The sequence below is a fragment of the Cydia strobilella genome, chromosome 8 (assembly GCF_947568885.1).
Source record: "Cydia strobilella chromosome 8, ilCydStro3.1, whole genome shotgun sequence".
NCBI lineage: Eukaryota > Metazoa > Arthropoda > Insecta > Lepidoptera > Tortricidae > Cydia > Cydia strobilella.
Genome location: NC_086048.1, coordinates 2,859,340 through 2,882,664, shown reverse-complemented (window position 1 = coordinate 2,882,664; position 23,325 = coordinate 2,859,340). Strand labels below are relative to the sequence as shown.

The 23,325-nt window shown below is 36.8% G+C and overlaps 1 protein-coding gene across 1 annotated transcript; it reads left to right on the top strand.

The window, feature by feature from the left end:
• Positions 1–1,719: 1,719 nt before the first annotated feature.
• On the top strand, positions 1,720–22,935 carry LOC134743465 (alkylglycerol monooxygenase-like). Its single transcript, XM_063676904.1, has 9 exons — positions 1,720–2,090; positions 2,756–2,883; positions 3,666–3,817; positions 5,180–5,283; positions 14,897–15,059; positions 18,572–18,723; positions 20,488–20,619; positions 21,893–22,012; positions 22,586–22,935. Exons 1-9 carry the CDS (start codon positions 1,944–1,946, stop codon positions 22,841–22,843), a joined length of 1,356 nt encoding a protein of 451 aa, XP_063532974.1. The 5' UTR covers positions 1,720–1,943; the 3' UTR covers positions 22,844–22,935.
• Positions 22,936–23,325: the final 390 nt, after the last annotated feature.

Genomic DNA, 23,325 nt, shown 5'->3' with positions numbered 1-23,325 from the left:
CAAACCACTACTTTCGTAATACACTATACAGAGTGTTGACCAAGAATATAACCGTTCTGAATAATATAAAGTTCCATCCCAGGGCTCGGAACCGGTATTTTTTTTAAACCCCGAAATAGCCCAATATTTTGAATTTTTTTATGCTCATTACGTAGGACTGAATCATTTATTTAGGAAACAATTTTGCATTATTAAAACGTCCCATTAAAAATAAAATTATAAACAAAAGAAAGAAAAAGAACGTAATAATACCGGTATTTTTGTATGGAGCAAATACCGGTTTCCGACCCCTGGCCATCCAGACCGCAGTTAGCTTTTGTGGAGCAACACTGTGGAACAAAACTGTGGAACAATACTGTTGAACAACACTGTGGAACAACAGTAAATAACTATAGATAAGTTTCCTAATGTTACCATGTAACCCTTCGGACAAAAAAACTTGTAACATTATTAAATTTTTAGGCAATAAAATATTATATAAATTTTGTCACTCAGTTTATTACTCAGCTAAATAAAGACCAAAAAAAGAGATAAAAAGAAGTAACATGAACCAGTTTAAATTATTTTGAACAATCTGTCCGTTACATTTAATAAATAGTTACTTTTATTATTAAATAACTTAAAATGGAATATTAAACAAAATCGAGCACCTAAACACTCGATTTCAACTTAAGGGCAATGTGGAGAAGACCGGCTTATAAATTTTATTTCAGGTAATAAATTCCTGAAATAAATTTTATAAGCGGGATATATACGTTATATAAGATATATACGTTTGATTTATTTATGTTATATAGGGCAAGAACTCTCGTATTTGTACACGTACTACGTCGCTCAGACACACTGATCAATTCAGACGTACATTGAAATCAGAATGACATCAAATGTACATGCGCGAGCCAGATGCACGATAACTAAATGACAACATTCAGATAAATATCTTCATGTCAGTGTACGTTCGAATTGGCCTGACAGTCAGAAAAGAAGAACTTCACTCCTGCTCTACCGACATTCTAAAAGAGGAGTATGTGTACAAGCGCAGGAGTTAAAAGCGACGAAAGAACTTGTAGACGGTATTTCCTTATAGAAGGTCTTCCCCACATTGACCGAAGTCAATCTTCCCTCGTACAATAATATTGAGAAAAGGAGAATCTCGGTGAATAATAGAACCGCCTGTAGTATGTGCTCATGTTTAATGAACAAAAACTAGCGCAATGCAGGTATCGAATGGCAATTTTCTATGAGAGACACTGCCATGCTATGCATGGCATGTTAGTTCAATAGTGCTAAAATTATCAAGAGAAAATAAATAACTAAAACAACATAAAAAATCTTAATTCGTGTGTATTCTGACATTGTGTGCTGTAATTTTCTAAAATTCGGTATTATATATGCACTCATATAAAACTGTGATTTTGTGTAATTTGAAAGTAAAAGAATAATTAAATTGATATAACAGGACTTTTAGTAATTATATGGTTTTAAAAATATTATAAAGTACAAATAATAAAGATGTAAAATATTGCTATGTTACTATTTATTATGAAACATGGCTATATTTTAGGCCTAATTTTTCATTAAGTACAAGCGTCATGTGTCATTTTTGCACCGTATGCAAATGATATTATAAACACATTGTAAGTGATTTCTAAGAAACTAGACCTAGACTATTTTATGAATTTTTGAATACAAATATTTAAACTTTACGTACTTGCATTGCATAACGAAAAGTAATATTACTTTATGAATGTACAATATAAATGTTAATTGTCGCATCCATTAAGGTTCTTAAATCTGATTTCATATAAATTGATCGAATTTTCTTAACAAATTACTTGCTCTGGCGCTGAGCGAGTAGTCACCGTTTTTAAGTGAAATTTCTAATAAATATTACTGAGTGATCTAAAAATATTGACTTTATAGTTTCATATTTAAATTTAAATATGGACGAAGTGTACTACGATAACTCGACAGTGAATGATTATGGACCAAAGGTGTTTGCAAAAGGATTGGGACGCATGTTCTATTTAATAAACCCGAAAGAGACAGCGTTTGAAAAGCTGGAAGATGTCCCTAATTTTTATGTCCAGGTAAGCGTATGTGAAAAATAATATGTGATGACAATATGGAAATTTAATTAGAATGTGACCCGTTAACAATATTACGCATCAAACAAAGTAGGTAAATATCTAGTTTTTTCTATGAAAGTGAATAATATATTTCAGTTTTGCCAGTTATACAATTTTTATGCTAGAACAGGATATATTTTCAATCTACAAATAATTGCTCATTAGTTTTTTTGTCGGAAATGATTGTGTTATTTGAAAACATAAGTTAATAAATAAATAAATAAATATTATAGGACATTCTTACACAGATTGACTAAGTCCCACAGTAAGCTCAAGAAGGCTTAGTAGGCTTGGAAGGCTTAGTCAATATTTTAGAAGTTAGGTTTTAGAACATGTAATTATATTAATGCTTATTGTTTCTTTAAAACTACAAAACAATCATATCGAGATCAAATCAGAATACACGTTTTAAGCGCAGTGATAATTATTATTCAGGTAGACAAAAAAAAATTATATTTCAATCTCATTTCTGTGGCCAGGTTTATTTTATTCTACTAATATTATATTGAATGCATGAGCTAATCGTGAAATAAACGTAACACTGCTCAGCTGCTCTAGTTAAATTAATAATGTCACCCTGATTTATGACAAATTTCCAATACACATTATTCTTCTTTTAATTTCAGGCATGGCCATATTTCTTTATGTTCATGATATTAGAACACATAATTTTAAAGCTAGAAGGAAAGAAAGGTATTCGTCTTAATGACGGAATAACGAGTCTCTCCAATGGAATGTTTCTTGAAGGCGGCAGGTACGTATTTTTCTTCAACATACTTTTTTTTGTAGGCCTCTGTCCAGCAGTGGGACACAAATGACACAATAGGCGGGACGAATGGACAAAAAGGATTCTCCATTCGTCCCGGTCTTAGCTACGTCTGGCCAGTCTCTCAAAAAGAAGTCCAAGTTATCCCGCCATCGCCGACGAGGTCTGCCGGGTCCATTTGACAAGTGGGGCTCCCACTCCGTGGTTATCTTAGCCCAAAAGTCATCCGGCAGACATGACCAGCACAGTCCCATTTCAACTTAGCCGCTTTCCGAGCTACGTCTATTATTCAACATACTACACGTAATTATCTACGATATGTAATGTGATAATATACATCGAAGTATTAGGGGTATAACCAGTCGAGGCGCCAGTAGGTAATGGATATTCATACAATATTACATCTCTTCGTCTGTCAATTATGCTTGAGCCGCATATCACGTGCCTCGCCGTGAGCGCCGTTCATTGAACTTCTAGATTGATATTGGTTTTTAGGTCGTATTTCCACGCAGTTTTTGGATAAATAATTAAAGAAAATAAGAGATTTAGTAGTAAATTTGGTAAATATGTTTCTACAAATACATTTGACAAAATAAAACTGCGGTTTTTTCGACTTTTCAAGGCGACATTTGGGCGTGGTGTACCTAACCGGAATTAAATCTTCTCTAGGCAGAGGAAAATGGGGACTTCGTTTATATGGAGAAGCGGCCGTCCCCTTTTTTCTTGTTTTTTTTTGTTATTTGTTTTTTGCCATAACTCCTATTTCCCAGGTTCATATGGCGCGGCGCCGAAGCATACCTATACACATGGATATACGCGAACTACAGGCTAGTGGAGTTGCCATGGGACAACGTGTCGACGTGGCTACTGGCAGCGCTAGGCGTAGATTTCGGCTACTATTGGATGCATAGAGCTTGCCATGGTGAGAAATCAATAAAACAATAAAGGAAACTAAGTATTGAAATTTTAAATAACTAGTAGTTCGCCCCGAACTGAGAATTGAATGCACCTATAAGTCGATAAACGCTCGACATGTCTCACTCCGTACCGAGAAGTGTCATCAGGAGCTTGCGTTGACGGTGACGGCCGCGCCGAGTCGTCGGGCGCGGAGGGCTGCGGCCCGCAGTCTGCGCCGGTCCGTCACCGTCAACGCAAGCTCCTGATGATACTCCTCGGTACGAAGTGAAACATGTCGAGCGTTTTTCGACTTAAAATACGTGAGTGACCCGTTATTAATATATTTAATTTATTGCTTATGAACAAAAAAACTTATTAGTATTACCAAACTTTTCCAAACTGCGAAACAGTTTGCTCGCGAATGCAATACACCCAATTTATACTTTTCAAGAAATGTTTAATGAAACAAAGTAAGGGCATACTTTTTTAAGGTATTATAAGTAGGAATGACTTTCATATAATTTTGTTTGGAGTTAAAGTTTGCTTTATAAGTAAGTTTTTTTACTTACTCCATTCAAGTATTACTGAACTCAAGAGACCAGTTAATAATATTACATTTTTAAGACTATCCAAGTTAAGAGTTGAAAGTTTCCCTTTAAAATTAATAACGAGTTGAAGTGTGATAAACTTTTCAGACAGCTTGAGGCTGATTCTGTATCTAACAAGCTGATATGGTTTTCACGTAATTTAGATACGACCTTGACAGGCGTATTCAAATCTATTTCCGATATGATACTGATCTGTCAGTGTCAAAAGTGACGTTTTCGATGAGTTGTAACTGATTATAATTTACTTTTATATAATTTATCTTTGTTTTGCTTTGCTTATCGACAACACGTTTCTGCTAGAAAAAGTTATATGTCAAAATAAAATCAAAATATATCAAAATGTTATATCAAAATAAAATGAAAACCAGATCAAATTGTTAAAACAGAATTGGCCTCCCTTGCTCTAATTATCTATAGACCTTGTGACCTTTGAAACTTTAATGTAACTCAATATTATCCCTAATAATTTATTCAGATCAGAATTTAAGGCAATTAAGGTATTTAATTAACTTGTAATGGGTAGACCTTTTTTTGCACATAAATTTAAAAAAAATATTGGTACTTAATGTAAAAAGCTTCATCAACTTTTTTTGTCTTGATTACTTACATAGTTATTTTTATGATAAGTTTGTATTTTTAATTTTTGTGCGACGTTAAGTAGCAGCAATCATTTCATACCTAAGATGCATCACTAGCCTTTTTCTCCATTGTTATTTTGTTTTCAATCAAAGTATCGTTTATTGTTATTGTATCCTTAATTATTAAAGTATGGTCCTCAGAAATGCACGTGTTATGGGCACAGCATCAAGTGCATCACACATCTGAAGATTTCAACATGGGTGTCGGCATCAGACAGTCCATACTGCAGGGATGGTGCGGATTTGTAAGTAATCCTTGATATTGCAATTTAATAAATTTTTATTATGTATATTTTTTTTAAAACAGTGTCAAACAATCATATAAACCAGTCTTATGATAAGCGGTTGCTGCAGTCTTTCGGCGCGTACAACTCCAAGGGTGTCAAAACGTGTTTTAAAACTTAGAAATAGTTAAGCAACACTACGCATCTACCCCCGACCTCCAGCAACGCACCGATGGCAACCAATTAAGGATTATCTACAGCGCCGATAGAAGGAATGCAAACGGACACTTAATGGGATAAACAACGCAGATGCGCTCTTAACCTAATATAATACAAGTACAGGCGCATGTACTCGTAATGCATCACCAATTTTATGGCGGTTGGTAATGCCGTTCCCACGAACCCGTTATATTAATGGCAGCGACACCACAGACACCTCAGAAACTTCTTGTGGCCTACGTGACTCCAGACCACGCATCCCCATATCTAGTGCTAGCACGACGGATCTGAAATGTATGGGAAGATCCGCGTATCCTGATCCACATCCAGATAATTTCATACATTTCGGATCCGAATTGCAAGCCCTACCTAATCATTCCCATGCTTTCGGATGAATATAAGCAGCAATCTCGACTGGCGGAGGGCAGTTCTCATCCTGCAACGAATCAGTAACCAGGCGACACGTGAGCTCCAAATCGGTTGGCATACCGGAACACCCTCGCGCTTCTACACTATATTAAATTAAACTCGTAATTGCTAAGTTCACTAAAGTAAACACCTCCTCAAGACACTTAGCTAAAGAAAAAATATTCTTAAAAAATTCATACTCTTTTCTCAACTCCATTTTCAAAAATGATGTGAAACATTTGTTGCGAAAAATTGTTTTAGAAATCGAGTAACTGCTGTATCAAGAAATCTGGAATTTTTATTTAAAAAATCCTAAAATTGGTGAAATTGTCTGTTAAAAATCGACCACATTTTATTTGAATATAAGCTTTGTTAAGCAGAAGTTAAGGTGGATTTTTGATAAAACTTTACGACATACAAGCCCTTTCGACGCTTAATAAGTATTATCGCGAGTCATGTCTAAAACAGAAATTCAGGATATTACATTTTCAGATGTAAATTTAGATCCGCAGTTGATTTTGGAATATAGCAAATAAAATTACGTTTACAGGGAAAATTTGCCCGTCAAAGAACATTGTTAAGGTTTAGGTACAGAGCTTGTAATAATTCTTAATTCAAAATATTTATCAGTACGGTTTTTACTCACTATTAATTTTAGTCGCTTTTGGCGACATGTTTCGGATTCTTTGGGAATCCATCCTCAGGCACGAGTGTCCGCGGCGGTTGTACGTCGTGCACTAAATATAATAGTGAGTAAAAACCATACTGATAAATATTTTGAAATATGTCTCACGATAGTTTAAGTGCGAATTCTTAATTCAGCAATTTCAAAAGTAACTTTCATTGAACGGGCAATTTAACATTATTAAAACAATTTAGCATTATCTTGCTTTTCTGAACAAGCCTTTTTTCTGTCTCGCTTCCAGCAAAACAAATTAATATCATGCCGGTAATAATGTGTAATTTATGACCTTGCTAATTACTCCCTATTTATCGTGAAGGTAGCAATCCGATTGCAACAGGATTAAAGCAGAGAGTAGCTGCAAACTGCTCAGCTTTGCTGCAATAAAATAAATAACACTTATACAGGAAATCGACATTTCCTTCCGTACCCAAAGGGTAAAAACGGGACCCTATTACTAGGACTCCGCTGTCCGTCCGTCTGTCTGTCTGTCTGTCCGTCCGTCTGTCATCAGGCTGTATCTCATGAACCGTGATAGCTAGACAGTTGAAATTTTCACAGACGATGTAATTACAGGTAATTACTTCGCATTTGTGTGTTAATGTAGGTTATAGTAGTACCGAGTGCTTTTATATTCGAAGCAAAAACAACCTTCAATTTCCAACTAAATGAAACGGAAACAAGAAAGTATTTCAACGAGGCAGCTTCCTATTATAACGACCGCAAGTTTTGCATATCATATCCACTCGAAATTGACACTTAAATTTTACAAGCTAAGGTTCGATTTGTTACAGAATAATTTGGTCATATGACCTAGTGATTTTTCTTTGTCGTATTTTCTTTACAAGAGTTTGAGTGTTGTTTTTGTGTATATTTTTAGGGTTTCGTACCTCAAAAGGAAAAACGGAACCCTTATAGGATCACTTTGTTGTCCATCAGTCCGTCCGTCTATCTGTCCGTCTGTCTGTCAAAAACCTTTATCTCGGGGACGTGTGGAAATTGAAACCATACTCAAGTCTACAGCGCCTTGAAGCTGTGAAAAAAATCACTTCTAAGTTATAATAAAAAAAAAAGATACGGCCGTTAATGCCGCAAAAAACGTATATTTCGGCACTCAAGGGAACCAAAATTTATAGGGTACTTCCCGTTGACCTAGAACTATGAAATTTGTACATAGTTAAAACAAACAAGTAATATAGTCTTAGTTATACTATGAGTACAGTGAAAAATCTCAAAACCATAAATGTGTAAATAAGGACTGTTCAAGTAATTAATACTATTTGATGTTTACGCCATCTACTATGTATGTACAATAATTTAAAAGTCCTAATTTTGCATGTAAACCTATCAATCTTATGTGCTAATACTCATTACCGCGAACAGATGGCGTTACGGGTCCTAAAAATCATCAATTATAGTTGTTTACTTCAATAAAGAGTCTTGCACTACCTATCTGCATGAACGCTGCATTTTTAATTCTCCCACATCTCTCATCGAACGGTACAAAAAGTGGTCCTTACCGAACGGATATAAGAACTATATTAGAGTGACATCGAAACTAACCTCAATTGCTGTTTACGTTTTTACGAATTTAAATGGATTTAAGAAGAAATTTAAGTGAAAAAACTGTATAATAAGTGATAAATAGACTTGATAAGTGTATACAAACGTTGGTGTGTGTATATCTTCATTATGGAGAACTATATAACGGAACAAGAAAACGTGTACGCGTTGTTGTCGAAAACGATTGCAAATTACAAGAAATCACCGAAACAAAGATTAACTAGTGGTTATGTACAGTTACGGATGGAAATATTGACCGAATATTGGACTCAGTTTCACAGCAATCATATGGAAATGTTGAAATTGGTACCTAAACAAGATCGCGGAAAGTATGAATATTTCACAAAAGATTATTTTATGGAAGTCGAAGAACAATACATCGAGCTACGGTCAGATATGATGGACTTGTTGTTGAAGTTAAATTCACGTATCGGAGAAAGTGCACCGAGTTCACATAACCCTCCAACTGCCACTAGTGTTAGTGATGAAGTCCGTCTGCCTAAAATTAATATTCCACAGTACTCAGGCAGTTATCACGAATGGACTTCATTTCACGATATGTACACATCGTTAATACATAATAAAACCACACTCAACAAAGTGCAAAAAATGCATTATTTAAAAAGTTGTTTATCAGGTGAGGCGGAACAATTACTTAAGCATATACCTATAAGCGAGAGTAATTACGACATGGCTTGGAATATTTTATTAAAAAGATTCAACAACAAACGAATTATTGTAAACACCATTTTGGCACGATTAGTAAATCAACGAAAATTAGCGACGGGAACATCGAAAGGGTTACGAGATTTGTTAGACACCACAAGTGAATGTATGAATAAATTGAAAAATCAAGATATACAAGTTGATAGATGGGATACACCGGTAATTCATTTAATTGTAAATAAATTAGACGCCGAGTCACACAAAGAATGGGAACTCGAGCTCGGGTCCCTAGAGATTAGTGAATTGCCAACACTAAACATGTTGAACAAGTTCCTGGAAAAAAGATTTCGTGTTTTGGAAATGATACAAGCTCCATCGTCGAGTGCACCTGTAAATAAAAGAAGTTTTCATGTAAATAAAAGCGAACAGAAATGCATTTTTTGTAACCAAGACCACCTATTATACACTTGTAAGGAGTTTACGAAACTGGAAGTAGATAAGAGAGTGGAATATGTGCAAGGCTGGCGGCTTTGTTTTAATTGCCTGGTACCGGGGCATTCAGTCAAGTTCTGCAAACATCGATCTTCTTGCCGCCGATGTGGGAGAAAACACCACTCTCTGTTACACAGCACGTGGAGCCCGCAGTCTCAGACGCCTGCGCCGGCTCCGGAGACATCAGCGCCGCCTTTAGAGGATAAAGAAGATATCAAGGAAGAAAAAGAAGATAAAAATAAAAAGAATATTATATCTCACCTCACTACGGGGAGTCACGCGCGGCTGATGCCAACTGCATTAGTGCAAGTATACGCTGAGAACGGAGAAAAACACTTGATGAGAGCGCTGTTGGACCCATGCTCACAAGAATCTTTTGTAACTGAGGCCGCAGCACAAAGGCTTCGTTTACGACGTACCTCAGTAAGTGGGCATGTCACGGGAGTTGAGAAAATGAAGACTACCCTCAAGTATGTAACAGAAATAGAGTTCTCATCAAGAATCGAGCTTAAGATGAAGATGAAAGCAACTACGTACGTTGTACGTCACATCACCGACATTATGCCGGAGAATGAAGTGAAGATGGAAAACTGGAAACATGTCGAGAAGTTGTGCCTTGCAGATCCAACATGTCACACTCCAGGTCACATCGACTTGCTTTTAGGAGTCGAAGTTTGGAGCGAAGTTATTAAACCTGGAGTGATCAATGGCCCCTCAGGAACACCTATAGCACAAGACACTCACCTGGGGTGGATCATTTGCGGAAATGTGAGGACAGAGCACACTGCCACAAAAAACATCGTCAGCATGCATCTAAATGTTGATCTTAACAACATGCTGAAGAAGTTCTGGGAGTTAGAAACCATAGAAGAAGAAAACAATACACTAACCTCAGACGAAAAGACGGCAGAAGACATTTATGAGAAGACACACCAAAGAAAAGAAGATGGTCGTTACGTGGTCAGGTTGCCATTTAGAGAAATACCACCTGTGCTACCACGTGACTCACGAGAGATAGCCGTGAAGAGATGGATGTCGCAAGAAAGAAGATTAGATAAGAATCCAAGCTTGAAACAAGATTACAACGACGTCTTACAAGAGTACCTAGATCTGCAACACATGAAGAAAGTAGATGATAAAGAACTAACCGAGAATTGCGTGTACCTACCACATCATGCTGTTATACGAGACGACAAACAAACTACACGAGTTAGAGTTGTTTTTCATGCTTCATGCGCTGGAACTAATGGGGTTACCTTAAACGATGCGTTACTTGTAGGCCCTACTCTGCAAGAAGATTTACGCGATATACTGCTGAGATGGAGAACCCACAAGATCGCATATGTCGCAGACATCATTAAAATGTATCGACAGATTGAAGTTAATGAAGCAGATACAAATTATCAAAGAATTGTTTGGAGAACCGATGTTAACAAACCGATAGAAGATTACAAACTACTTACCGTTACCTTCGGGACCTCTTGCGCTCCCTACTTGGCCATCAAAACCTTACGTCAAGTTGCGATAGATGATGGTCAAGAGTATCCTGAAGCACAGCGTATAATACTAGAGGATTTCTACATGGACGACGTCCTGTCGGGGCATGAAACAGAAGATCAAGCTAAAAGAAATCAAAAGGAAATCACAGAAATTCTCAAAAAGGGTGGGTTTGAACTTCAAAAGTGGAGTTCAAATAGTGAAACATTCATGCAAGAGATTGAACCTGTCAAACGATCACCAAAGGCCCAAAGAGAAGTAGATGGTAGAGACAGTATTAAGACTTTGGGTATAATTTGGAACACTAAAGAAGACAAATTACAAATAACGAATAATTTGAAAGACTTACCTAAACAACCAATCACGAAGAGGAATGTTTTAGCTGATATAGCTTCACTATTTGATCCGATGGGTTGGCTGGCGCCCGCCGTAGTCATCGCTAAAACATTCATGCAGAAATTATGGCAATTAGGGGTTGGTTGGGACGAAGAACTCGCAGATGACGCGAAGGAAGAGTGGCTAAAGTTTAGAAACGAGATTCCTGCATTGACAGAAGTAAAGATAAATCGCTGGATACATACCAATGCAGACAAAAGCTCGATTGAGGTTCATGGATTCGCTGACGCCTCGATGAGTGCTTACGCAGCAGTAGTATACGTCCGAGCCATCGACACAGACGGGCAAGTACAAGTATCTCTACTTACGGCTAAGACGAAAACAGCGCCTTTGAAGCAAATATCCATGCCAAGATTGGAGATGTGCGCTGCTGTTCTGCTGTGTAGACTCCTGAAACATGTAGTCAGCATATTAAAGGTTCAAAAACATCAAGTTTTTGCCTGGTCAGATTCACAAGTTGTATTGTCATGGATAAAAGGCGATCCAGGTCGATGGACTCCTTTTGTAAAAAATCGAGTCACTGAAATTAAGAAAATGAATGAGATAAATGGATGGTATTATGTCAATACTAAACACAATCCCGCAGACCCAGCCTCACGAGGAGTTTCGCCGAAAAAGCTCTTGACAAATACACTCTGGTGGGATGGACCGGCTTTTCTCAAAGAGCCAGCCATAGAACTGCCGGGAACCGAAGTACCTGAAACAGACTTGGAACGTAGAAAGGTTATTAAAACATTAGTTACTGCAACTAAAGAAAATGAAGAGGATTGAATACTTACCTTGATGGCTAAATACTCGTCGCTCGGAAAACTGGTGAGAATAGTCGCATACTGTCGTAGATGGATGCTGCACCTGAAAAGAAAGAGAGAAAATAAAGATCACTTACCAACTTACCTGACGACTGAAGAGAGAGATGAAGCACTTACCATTTGCTTAAGACGATCCCAGGAAATCGAATTTCAAGAAGAAATTGAAGATTTAAAGAGTAAGAGACAGCTGAAAAGAAAAAGTCGATTGTTGTCACTCGCCCCCTTTTTAGATCCAAAGGGTGTGTTGAGAGTAGGCGGCCGACTACGCCATGCAGATTTAGAAGCTCAACAGAAGCACCCCATTATGATCACGAAGGACAATGCTCTGTTACCTCTTCTTCTAGCAGAAGCACACAGCAGTACTCTTCATGGCGGTCCGCAGTTGATGGTGATGTATCTTCGATCCAAATACTGGCTAATCAACATGACTAATAAAATAAAGAAATATGTACGCAATTGCATCGTTTGTATCCGGCAGAGAGGAGAAACTGGCAGTCAGCTCATGGGAGATCTACCTGCCATAAGAGTAAAGCCCGCAAAGCCTTTTTTGATCAGTGGAGTAGATTTTGCTGGACCTATAAACGTGCGTATGAGCAAAGGCCGTGGGGCAAAGTCCAATAAGGCGTACATATCTCTCTTTGTCTGCATGGTGACCAGAGCTTTTCACATCGAACTCGTGAGTAGTTTAAGCACAGAGGCATTTCTAGCAGCTCTAAGACGTTTCGTAGCTAGACGAGGACGATGCGCAGAGATGTGGAGCGACCATGGCACAAATTTTATAGGAGCCAAGAAAGACTTGATAGCCATGTGGCGCCAAGGTCAAGCCAAAATCCCAGATGAGTTTGCAGCCCAGTTGGACAACATGAGAATAAAATGGAAGTATATTCCTCCTGCAGCTCCAAACTTTGGTGGTATATGGGAGGCCGGCGTAAAATCTATCAAATACCATATGAAAAGGGTCATAGGAAACTCAACCCTCACATTTGAGGAATTATCTACTCTACTCGCCCAGATTGAAGGTTGTCTGAATTCTCGGCCCTTGTACCCTCTCAATGATGATCCTGACTCCTTACAGCCGTTAACCCCAGGTCATTTTTTGACCACTGAACAGATTGTGAGTATCCCTGATGACGACTATACTGACTCTAAGATTCATCAGCTATCTAGATGGCAGTTAACTCAAAAGATGTTGCAAAATTTCTGGAGACAGTGGCAGAAGGAATTTTTAACCCGTCTTCAGCAACGTCCTAAGTGGAACCGCGTAACCAAAGATCTGGACATAGGCGATTTGGTACTGGTCAAAGACCAACGATTCCCGCCTGGAAGCTGGCCGATGGGTCGTATTATAGGAAAACATCCTGGCCCTGATGGCTTAACTCGGACTTATGAAATACGAACAGTGTCTGGTGTTATACAAAGATCTATAACTAAATTATGTGTTTTGCCTTGTGTAAAGGACTCCGTCCTTTCCGGGGGAGTATGTTCAAGTAATTAATACTATTTGATGTTTACGCCATCTACTATGTATGTACAATAATTTAAAAGTCCTAATTTTGCATGTAAACCTATCAATCTTATGTGCTAATACTCATTACCGCGAACAGATGGCGTTACGGGTCCTAAAAATCATCAATTATAGTTGTTTACTTCAATAAAGAGTCTTGCACTACCTATCTGCATGAACGCTGCATTTTTAATTCTCCCACATCTCTCATCGAACGGTACAAGGACAATAAATGTATACGGAACCCTCGGTGGGCGAGTCCATCTCGCACTTGTTTTCCTTCAATTGAACTCCAATTCACCCGACTATATATAATTGCTCAATGAAGAATATAACCGTTGTGGCGTTAAAAAAACAGCTGATTTATGTTTATTAAATTCTGGAACGTAAAATGTCGGATCCTAAGGTCATTAAGTTTGTATAGCGGGTTCATGGCGGATATTAAAAAATATTGCCCTCGTTTTAAGACGAGAAAAGAGTAAATAGTACTAAACACCATTTATTTGCACTCGTATCCAGAAATAAGTAGAAAGAGTAAAGTGATAGTTGGTGGTTTTTTTACCATTGTCGCGTTATTCTATAAATGTTATAACTTAGAGTTTGTCTAAGCTAAATATGCACCAACATGAACAAAACAAAGTGAGGGAGTGCTCTTATGGACATTATATTTTCATAGAAATTTGACATATGTGATGGCATTACCACACATTTTTATTACAAATGCCATGCAGAGTTACCTTGGTCCTCTAATAAGATCTTCATTATCATATTTTTCCAAAAAAATATGCTTAAATCAACAAATAATATATCAAAGTACTGTAAAGGAAGAGTAAACATCCTTTTTCTTCCTTTATGATAGTATTTATGGTGCTACAAACAAGATCGTTGAAATTTGCACAGGGAGTTACTTACATAACGTCTACACAAATAAAAGTACCTTTTGGGACTAGGAAATATGCAGGATATGAAGTCCATATACCTGTGTTCCTCTTTAGGGTGTCTTTTGATAGCAGTAACTAAGTATTATTGAAATTAATATAAAGCAATGTTCGGTAGACACTATTAAATCACATTTACAATCGGTTCTATCCCGAATTTATTTTGTTTCCTTTATTTACCGACGCTTCGACACAGGTTTCACTGGTCGTGGTCGCGGCTAACTGACGTCCCAGCAAAATGTCAAAACAGAGATTTGTGTGAGATCTTTGAGCTTTAAACGTACTTAATTCATCAGCAACTACTCTGAAAATTATACAATATTTATTTTCGCTATAAGAGGTATTTTCCAGTTAACCTTTGAGCAATGAGGAATTGGAGACGGTAGACATCCGTACTGTACAAAACAATTATCTAGTATAATGAATAATGAATGAATGATAAATCTTGCATTTCCACCAGATATTCTACCTGCCTCTGGCGCTGCTCATCCCCCCAGCCCAGTTCGTGATGCACCACCAGTTCAGCTACCTATACATGTTCTGGATCCACACCGAGACCGTCAAGACCCTCGGGCCTCTGGAGTACTTCCTCAACACGCCGAGCCACCACAGGATTCATCATGGTATCAACTAGTTTACTTAGCAGTTCAGTTACCTGTACATGTTCTGGATCCACACCGAGACCGTCAAGACCCTTGTATCTCTGAAGTACTTCCTCAACACGCCTAGCCACCACAGGATCCATCACGGTTAGAACTAGTTTACTCACGGAGTAGGATGGAGATGGCAAGTGGGCGTTCCCGTCTATCCGACAGTTAGTAGCGACCGACTCACTTTATGCACAGACTATGCTCAGTTGTTGTGTAAACTTCATGCTCGAATGACATTCACGTCGTACGTACGCTCGTCTAACAAAAATTGATAATTAAATTTAAAATGCCGTATTGTGCAGTATTAAGCTGCAGAAATCACAGCGGTTTAAAAAATCTTTCACGTATTGGTATTTCCTATCACCGGTGGTTATTTATTTAAATATAATCCGATAAATACGAAAAATCTGTTTCTATTGCATTATTTACGAATGTTCGTTAAGTAAATCTATATTTTATCAGTGAGAACTTAGAGTTCACAATCCTTTGTCACTATTCTTTACGTTTATCTGGAATATTCGCTATCCTAAATGTCAAATAACTTCGCTACTCAGATGCTGCGCAATGTCGATATTTATATCGATAAAGTTAAAGTTACGATATTTCAAGTTTGATGTTTGGTAGTTCGGTAATAAATTATTATTTTAGACACGTTTCTAATTATTATTTGGGATAATCAATGTCTTAGTAAATATGGCAGCTCTGGTCATCAAGCACTAAGTTAAGTCGGGGTCATTTCATGGCAACCTTTCAAACCTTCGTATTCCTTTACATACGTTTTTGTTTTTTACACCCATCATATTTTCATCGTTAATATAATTAGACTAGGTACTTAATGCACTTATGCGTACAATGCATGCAATGTGCCATGAATAAACGTTTTATATTTTCTATTTCTTTATTATTAATTATTGTAGGTTACCACAAGATGCCGATATTAAAAATAAATGGGTCAATGCTACTGGGCAAGAAAATTAGTTTCCGCAAAAATATAGCACCATTTGCTAGGAGCATTTCTTAGAGAAAGATTTCTGGGGATAAAATTGCCATACATCTCACTAGCGTCCACACGCCTAAAACTTAGTTACTAATTTAGTAATTATTAGTGACATTCGGGCTCACTTAATTAATAAAAAGTGTTCCGTACCACGCAAACTAGCGTGAAATATTGGAATTTTGCCGCCCCCCTTCCTGATTTGATAGGTCACAATCTTACAATCAAATCAAGTGGGATCGATGAGCCAGTTTCATGTATGCTTTCACACCATACAATTAATTTGACAATTTAATCAGGTTGTCCCGTCTAGACGACAAGTAAATATATTGTTAAAGACGAATACTTACCTATGTAAGCAGGGACCGGACAACCCTTTCCGCGATAAAACCCTTTCAATGGGCGACACTTAAACACGGCTAACACATTGAAAGACTGTCCCTTTTGAACTGCAAGCCCATTCATACCCTTACCTTTGACTAACCCTTACCGAAAAGCTAACCAAAAATAAGGCTAGCCCTTAATAAGGGTTACCCTTATCTTTAAGCGCTTTTTATAAAGGTTTCCCTTTGCGTGAAAGAGACAGGATTAGTATATATCTACGGTAGTGTATGAAAAGGAAAGAAAATACGTGCCTAGTCAAAGAACGCCGCCGTCGCCGCCGACGATCGCTCGGATTCGAAGTAATGTGTGCTTTATGAACAAGGTAGACGACTTAAATTAGCACGCTTATTTACTAAAATGGAAGCCCTTTATAAGGCTAACCCTTATAAGCAATATGCAAGGTGTTGGTGAGCGGATGATAAGGGTTTTGTAAGGGTATTGGGCTACCGATTACTCAAATGTGGTAGTTTTATATAAGGGTTTTTAAAAGCAAAACAAAGGGTTTCGTCTGGCAAAGGGTATGGTGAGTTAAGCCTTATGCAATACCCTTATAAAACCCCGATAAGGGATAGCGGGCCGGTCCCTGTATGTAAGTAATTGCAGATTTGTGATCACAAAATAACAGCAATACCGAGTTAATAAACCTTTAAAGAACTATGATTTTATCTGTTTGACTTTAAGATATATTTAATGTTCACATTAACAACCTAGTTGGTCAATTAATAAGAAACAAATTTCTAGTTAGATATTTGTTGTACTGTACTACATATTATTTTTCATACAATCACGATTATCACTACCTATATTATAATCATAAATAAAGTATCATCTAAATGTGTTAAAACATACGGTAATGAAATATCAATACCTAACTGAACACACAAATATCGATAAAACACTCCGATTACACTGTCCCCTCCCTATATCGTCGAATGGAAAGAAGTTCCAACGGTTAGCTACTCGCAGGCGTGTAGAGGTCTCGAAAACACCAGTGTAACGTGACCGTGAGATCCGTAACAAACCATGCGTAATTAGACCTTACTTATACTGGTTTTTTAGCCCTTTTCTCGCCTGTTAAGTAAGTGATTTTAAAATTATATAAAATAACGCCATCTGGTGTTGAGTAGTTGTATTAGGTGAACGTTGAGCGAGCTTTTGTGAGATGAATGAGATAATGAAAGAGTCGTATGTCATATAGCTTTGACATTATAATTTAAACCGTCACTCATGTAGCCTACAGTTGATATTCGTTCGAGAAATGTCCACCGGTAATAACTTTTTGGTATGGAAAGTTGCTACGAATCAGAGCAATTTTGTAAGTGTGTGACGTATTTTAACGTGGCTATGAATGTGTGAGTTTAGCGACACTGGTTTTCATACTAAATAGGAGTCATTTCACATCCACTAGTTTATTAATTCGTGAGTTTACTTAGGCGGCCAGTTCATGATGCACCAGCAGTTCAACTACCTGTATATGTTCAGGATCCACACCGAGACCATCAAGACCATCGGGCCTCTGGAATACTTCCTTAATACGCCTAGCCACCACAGGATTCATCATGGCTAATTTATTGAGATTATTACAGTAAAAATAATTCACTGGTTAATAGTTATGAGATATCGAGTCTAAAATTTGGATTAAAATCCGCGCGTACATTTTCTATGATCCATTTATTCATATATAGTAGATAATTAATCTAGTTGGACTACTCAGTTGCACCACTTACAATCAATTGATAAAATTTTCGGACTGGTTTGTTTCTGGATGATGAAGTGTAGCACAATTCTCTGTTTCTTTAAATATCAATATGTGTACAAAGTATGTTTTTTTTGTGCTAATAAATATTTCTTATCTTATCCTATCTGTCAATATTTCAGGAAAGATAACCTAACTGGACATAACATTCTTAGTGCCCCATGCAAAAGGGTTCCCCAAAAAATATTGTCGATTTGGGCTAAAATAATCATCAGCCACTTATTGATCTACCTTAACTGTCATGCTTATCATCACCATCATTGTCATCATCATCCAATACATTTACTCAATTACTCATTGTGTTACTCAATTACTCAATACATTTACTCAATTACTCAATTATCCTTTTAGGTAGCAACCCGTATTGCATCGACGTGAACTATGGGGGTGTCCTCATCATCTGGGACAAACTGTTCGGCACCTTCAGGCCAGAGAAGGAGACTGACCGCATCGTCTACGGCCTGATCTATCAGCAGCCGTCGTTCAACCCTCTGCATTTACAGGTAAGGTCATTTACCCATTTAGACTCAATAATGCACTTCTCAAAAGAATGCAGTAAATAATTTGGACTCATTGATCTCAAAAGTATTTCGTTTCTTGTGGTACACGTAACGTGCTAATTGCAGCAAGCATCTGCAGCTTTTGCTAGATTGTCTGTCGTTGTTGAGCTGCTGAAGTGAAAACCAAAACGTGTAATTTTTTACAGAAGTAATCTACACAACTAGATTTTAGACATAAATACATTCCTAATTAGGTACATTAAAATCATTACTAGGTAGAGTGGGTAGGTAATATAAGATATTAGGTGTTTAAACGAGAGTTGGAAGACAATAGATCCAGTATGAAAGATTTCATTTAACAAAGTTGTTAATTTTCTTAAAAACTTTATCCTTCCTTATCCTCCATGGTTTATCTTCTTTGCTATCCGTTTTAACTATCTGGTTAGAGGTTTGATAATAATTTAATAATCTGAAATTAATCTTATTCTATTTATAAACTGGGATTAAAATTGTCTTCCCATTAGAAATGCTAAACTGCTCTGGGCAGTGAACTTTGCAATGAACTAAGTTTGAAACTCCGTAAAATAACTTTAATTCAAAATTATCTTATCTCCAAAGAGTTTTGTTAGAGTCTAACCCCCTTATTCGTAAAACTTAACGAGCCTGATTTAGTTAAATTATGTATTATCCCTCTCTTACAAATACATAAGTCAAAATGACAGATAAAGACAAACGATTCATTGTTAATTCAGGCCAGTAACCCGTTTATGAATAACGCCATTAATACTACATCGCTTTAAATAGTTTTTTCATTTCTCATGCTCTGAAAGAGGGTCATTGTTGTTCTAAAAGGTGCGCAGAAAATGATACGTGTCTGCACTAGAGCATTTTACGTTCGAAGTACGACTTTTTTAATTTTTTTACGATACGCAATTGAAATTTGAGTTTAAATGGATTTGTAATAAATTTTTCATTTTGATATTTGACTCTCCATTCCATAAATAACGATACTTTTGTCTGAATTGTTTATTGAAAGTACCCTCAAGAAATACTATAAAAATGTATACTTAGTCATGTTTTAAAAAAAATACATGCATTTTACTTTCCTCGTATTCGAAATGAAAAGTAGAGTGTTTAACTCGGGTGAAAGGCATCATTTCTGCCTCGGACTATTGGCGCTCTCACTGCATTCGAGCGCCAAAATACCTCGGCAGAAATGAGTGCCTTTCGTCCCTTGGTTAACAATCTACTATTAATAACAAGTTTTCTAAGTGCCTTGTAATTTGAAACATGGTTTGAACTAATTGAAGTAGGTAACAATAGCACATTTATTTTTAAAATGTAATTGATCTTAATTAGCTTTGTCATTGTTCATTTGGTTGTATCGTGTTACCTAATTAAATTCTCCACTAGAATAAATGACACAAATCAATACAAAAAGCTAAATTTTTAATCAAAGGTACACACTTGTGTTTTTAATAAGCCTACGGTTACATCATCATAATATGATATATCACCCGTAAGTTAGTGATGGACAATAACATTCTCTAAGAAATAATTTCCACAACAAGCGACGATAATTATAGTGATGCCAACATCAAACGGTTTCCTATTTTTGTTTTCGTTATTTGTGTCTTGATTGATACGCATGATCAATGTTACATGATACGAGAGGCAAAAGACAATGTTAAGAAAGTTTACGGCACCAACAAATCTTTCATAATTTTTGCCCTTCTCACATCCATTCTCTTCGTTTTTATTTTCCAGACATTCTACACGAAGTACGTAATCCAGAGGTTCCAGGAATACGAGAAGTGGACCCACAAGTTCAGGGCTGTCTTCAGCAGGCCCAGCTGGAAGCCGGGACATAGCATCCGCTTCAAGGATATGGAAGAAGATGTAAGCAAGTTACTTATTATATTGGCGAAAAAGAGTATGCAAAATACAAGCCCAAAAACACGTAGATTTTTTTTGATAATACGGCATATTACTGATAATTTTAACAACCGTCTGCGTTTTTATATCAAAGCTAAAGAGATTATTTTGGAAGATATAACGTTATGTTTTAGTAAAATGATTGTAGTTTTAATTTTTAAGGCGTATGATAAGAAAAATATTCCAAAATTTTTTTGGAATTTTATTTATTTATTTTTATTATTGGGTCACTAGTATCACTACCTGTGAGTTCCTATAATTGGCTTCCTGTATCTTCTATAATTTTTATGCAGATATAAAATTGAATGCAAATTGAAACAGCAGCAGCAGCAGTAACTAATTTTACTAACTACATAGGCAGTTCTAGTAACTTACGATTTCATATAAAAATGCCTTGTTTAATTTACAATTTATAAAGTTATATTTGCCTTATAAAAGACCTTAAAATAAATCAGTGTTTATAAAGTTACTTTACATTTCACCGTCTTTTTTATGCTCTTTTCTATTGTTGTGTTTTAAGCGCAAAAGGTCATTCTCTGACCTAATTTAAATGTCATTCTGCTAATGAGGTATACAATTAGCAGTAATTTTCCTTAATTAGCTTACAAACAACTAACGCTATGCCCTTTAAATGCTGTTTAAAAGCGAGGAATATCATTCACTCAAAGATTAATAGAAGACATAATATTAAAAAGACATTTGTCTTTTAATATTATGTCGGAGCTGCTATAAAATCGCTGGACCCGGGTATGTCCTTAAACTACGTCCAAAAGAGAGGTATGGGCACTGTGAATGACATCTCGCTTTGTGTGGTAGGGCACAGGACAGCGGATGTCATTCCAGATCTAGAGCAGAGCCCAACTGGGGAGGTACCTCCACCTTACAGAAAACCGCAGCCAAATAACACTAGACCCTACTAATAGTGTTGTGTTCCTGCCGGTGAGTAAGGTTGCCAGAGCTCGAGGGAGAGGAGTGTTAGGGTCGGCAACGCGCATGTAACTCCTCTGGAGTTGCAGGCGTACATAGGCTATGGAGACTGCTTAACATCAGGAGGGCCGTATGCTTGTTTGCCACCGACGTAGTATAAAAAATATATATTTTTGTTCATTTTAAATAACACATTGAGTACTTTTCGTTTTATAGTAGTAAAAAACTAGACAGTCTTATACCCAGTTTTGTTATTTGAATCGTTAAAATTAACCTCATAATTTCTAAACTTTAAATTATAACTTTTCAGCCAGCTCTGCATACTCGCGTGAAGTATGACGTCATTCTGCCGAAATGGTGCACCGCTTATCTTCTGATGCACTACGCGTTCATCGTGTATGGATTTTACCAGTTGTTCTTGATGCATATGGTAAGTCAATTTCTTTATTTATCGGCTTTATAAATATAGTTTGTCAAAGTTTCAAACATAGACAGAGATAATCATAATCTTTGTCTTACACTAGTACTAGCACCCAAAAGAAAAGGATGAGTATAGTTTTTTTTTGTTCTTATTTACTGCCAATTTGGTTTCACCAACTTAATCTATTTGACGGCACACCGTTTACGTTTGGCACAATCAGCTAATCCAACAAGGACAAACATAAATGTTTTAAGAGTAGTCCATTTCGAACACCCAGAGTTAAGACAAATTAAATTCTGATAGAAGACTTAGAAATTAAGGTGTAGAAACCTATTAGACCTCGTTATTCTCACACAACCTATGGCAATGATAACTTGATCAGAAGCAGCATTCCAACTAAAAATCTATTCTTGATTTGACATTACTTTTAGTACAATTCCCTTGCGTATTAGATATGCTGCGAGTAATTTCCAACTAACATCACAGATCAAGATTAGATATCTACAGCTTGAATGACATTGCAGACCAGGTACATACCATAACATTCAACAAAACAAAATGGCATACTTGTTTCTTTTTCAGGCCATGCTATCAACAACAGTGACCATCTTAACGCTTTACATCCTCGGCTCTCTAACCGTCTTCGGCATGATTCTGGACGCTTCGCCCCGCGCCCCACTCCTCGAGACAATACGGTGCGTCACCACAGTGCTCATCATGCGGTGGTTGACCGTCAACCCGCTGGTTCAGGTTCTATACATCGTCTCTGGCTTGTTCTGGTTCGTGTTTGTGTACAACACTGTGGAGATTACGGCTACTAAGTATAGCGATAAGGATTAAACAATTTAAAATAGTTTATTTGGATTTTTGTCAAAACTGTTGTTGTTGCTCTGTCAAATGTGTGTGTGTTTGAAATAAATATTACGATTGTATTCGTTTTCTGTTTATTTTATACCAAAAACGTAGTTTCGGTTAGCAATTAAGTACTCTAAGAAAAATCTAAAAACTACTTTTATGAAAATGAGATTAGTGCGAATTAATTTTTTTGAGAATCACATTTTCTTAATCATATCAAATAAATAAATACCTTCGCTATGTACACATTTCTCCAACCTTTTCCGCATTAGGCATTCCATAAATTATTAGAAACTGAAATCGGATGTCAGCCGCTCGACAGCCTGTACAAATTAGCTACAAGCATCCTCACCTACTAACAAATTGATAAAATCCGCAAGAGGCTTTGTCAAACCTTAACCACTAAATTAAACTAGGCTTAAATCTTGATATCATCGCGCGCATCAATCAGCGCAAGCGATCGTATC

What these genes read in the sequence shown, in the direction of transcription:
- LOC134743465 (XM_063676904.1), top strand. Translation starts at nt 1,944, where the DNA reads ATGGACGAAGTGTACTACGATAACTCGACAGTGAATGATTATGGACCA. An exon ending in TCCCTAATTTTTATGTCCAG is followed by an intron (nt 2,091 to 2,755) that starts GTAAGCGTATGT and finishes TTTTAATTTCAG; the next exon opens with GCATGGCCATATTTCTTTAT. An exon ending in GATGCATAGAGCTTGCCATG is followed by an intron (nt 3,818 to 5,179) that starts GTGAGAAATCAA and finishes TATGGTCCTCAG; the next exon opens with AAATGCACGTGTTATGGGCA.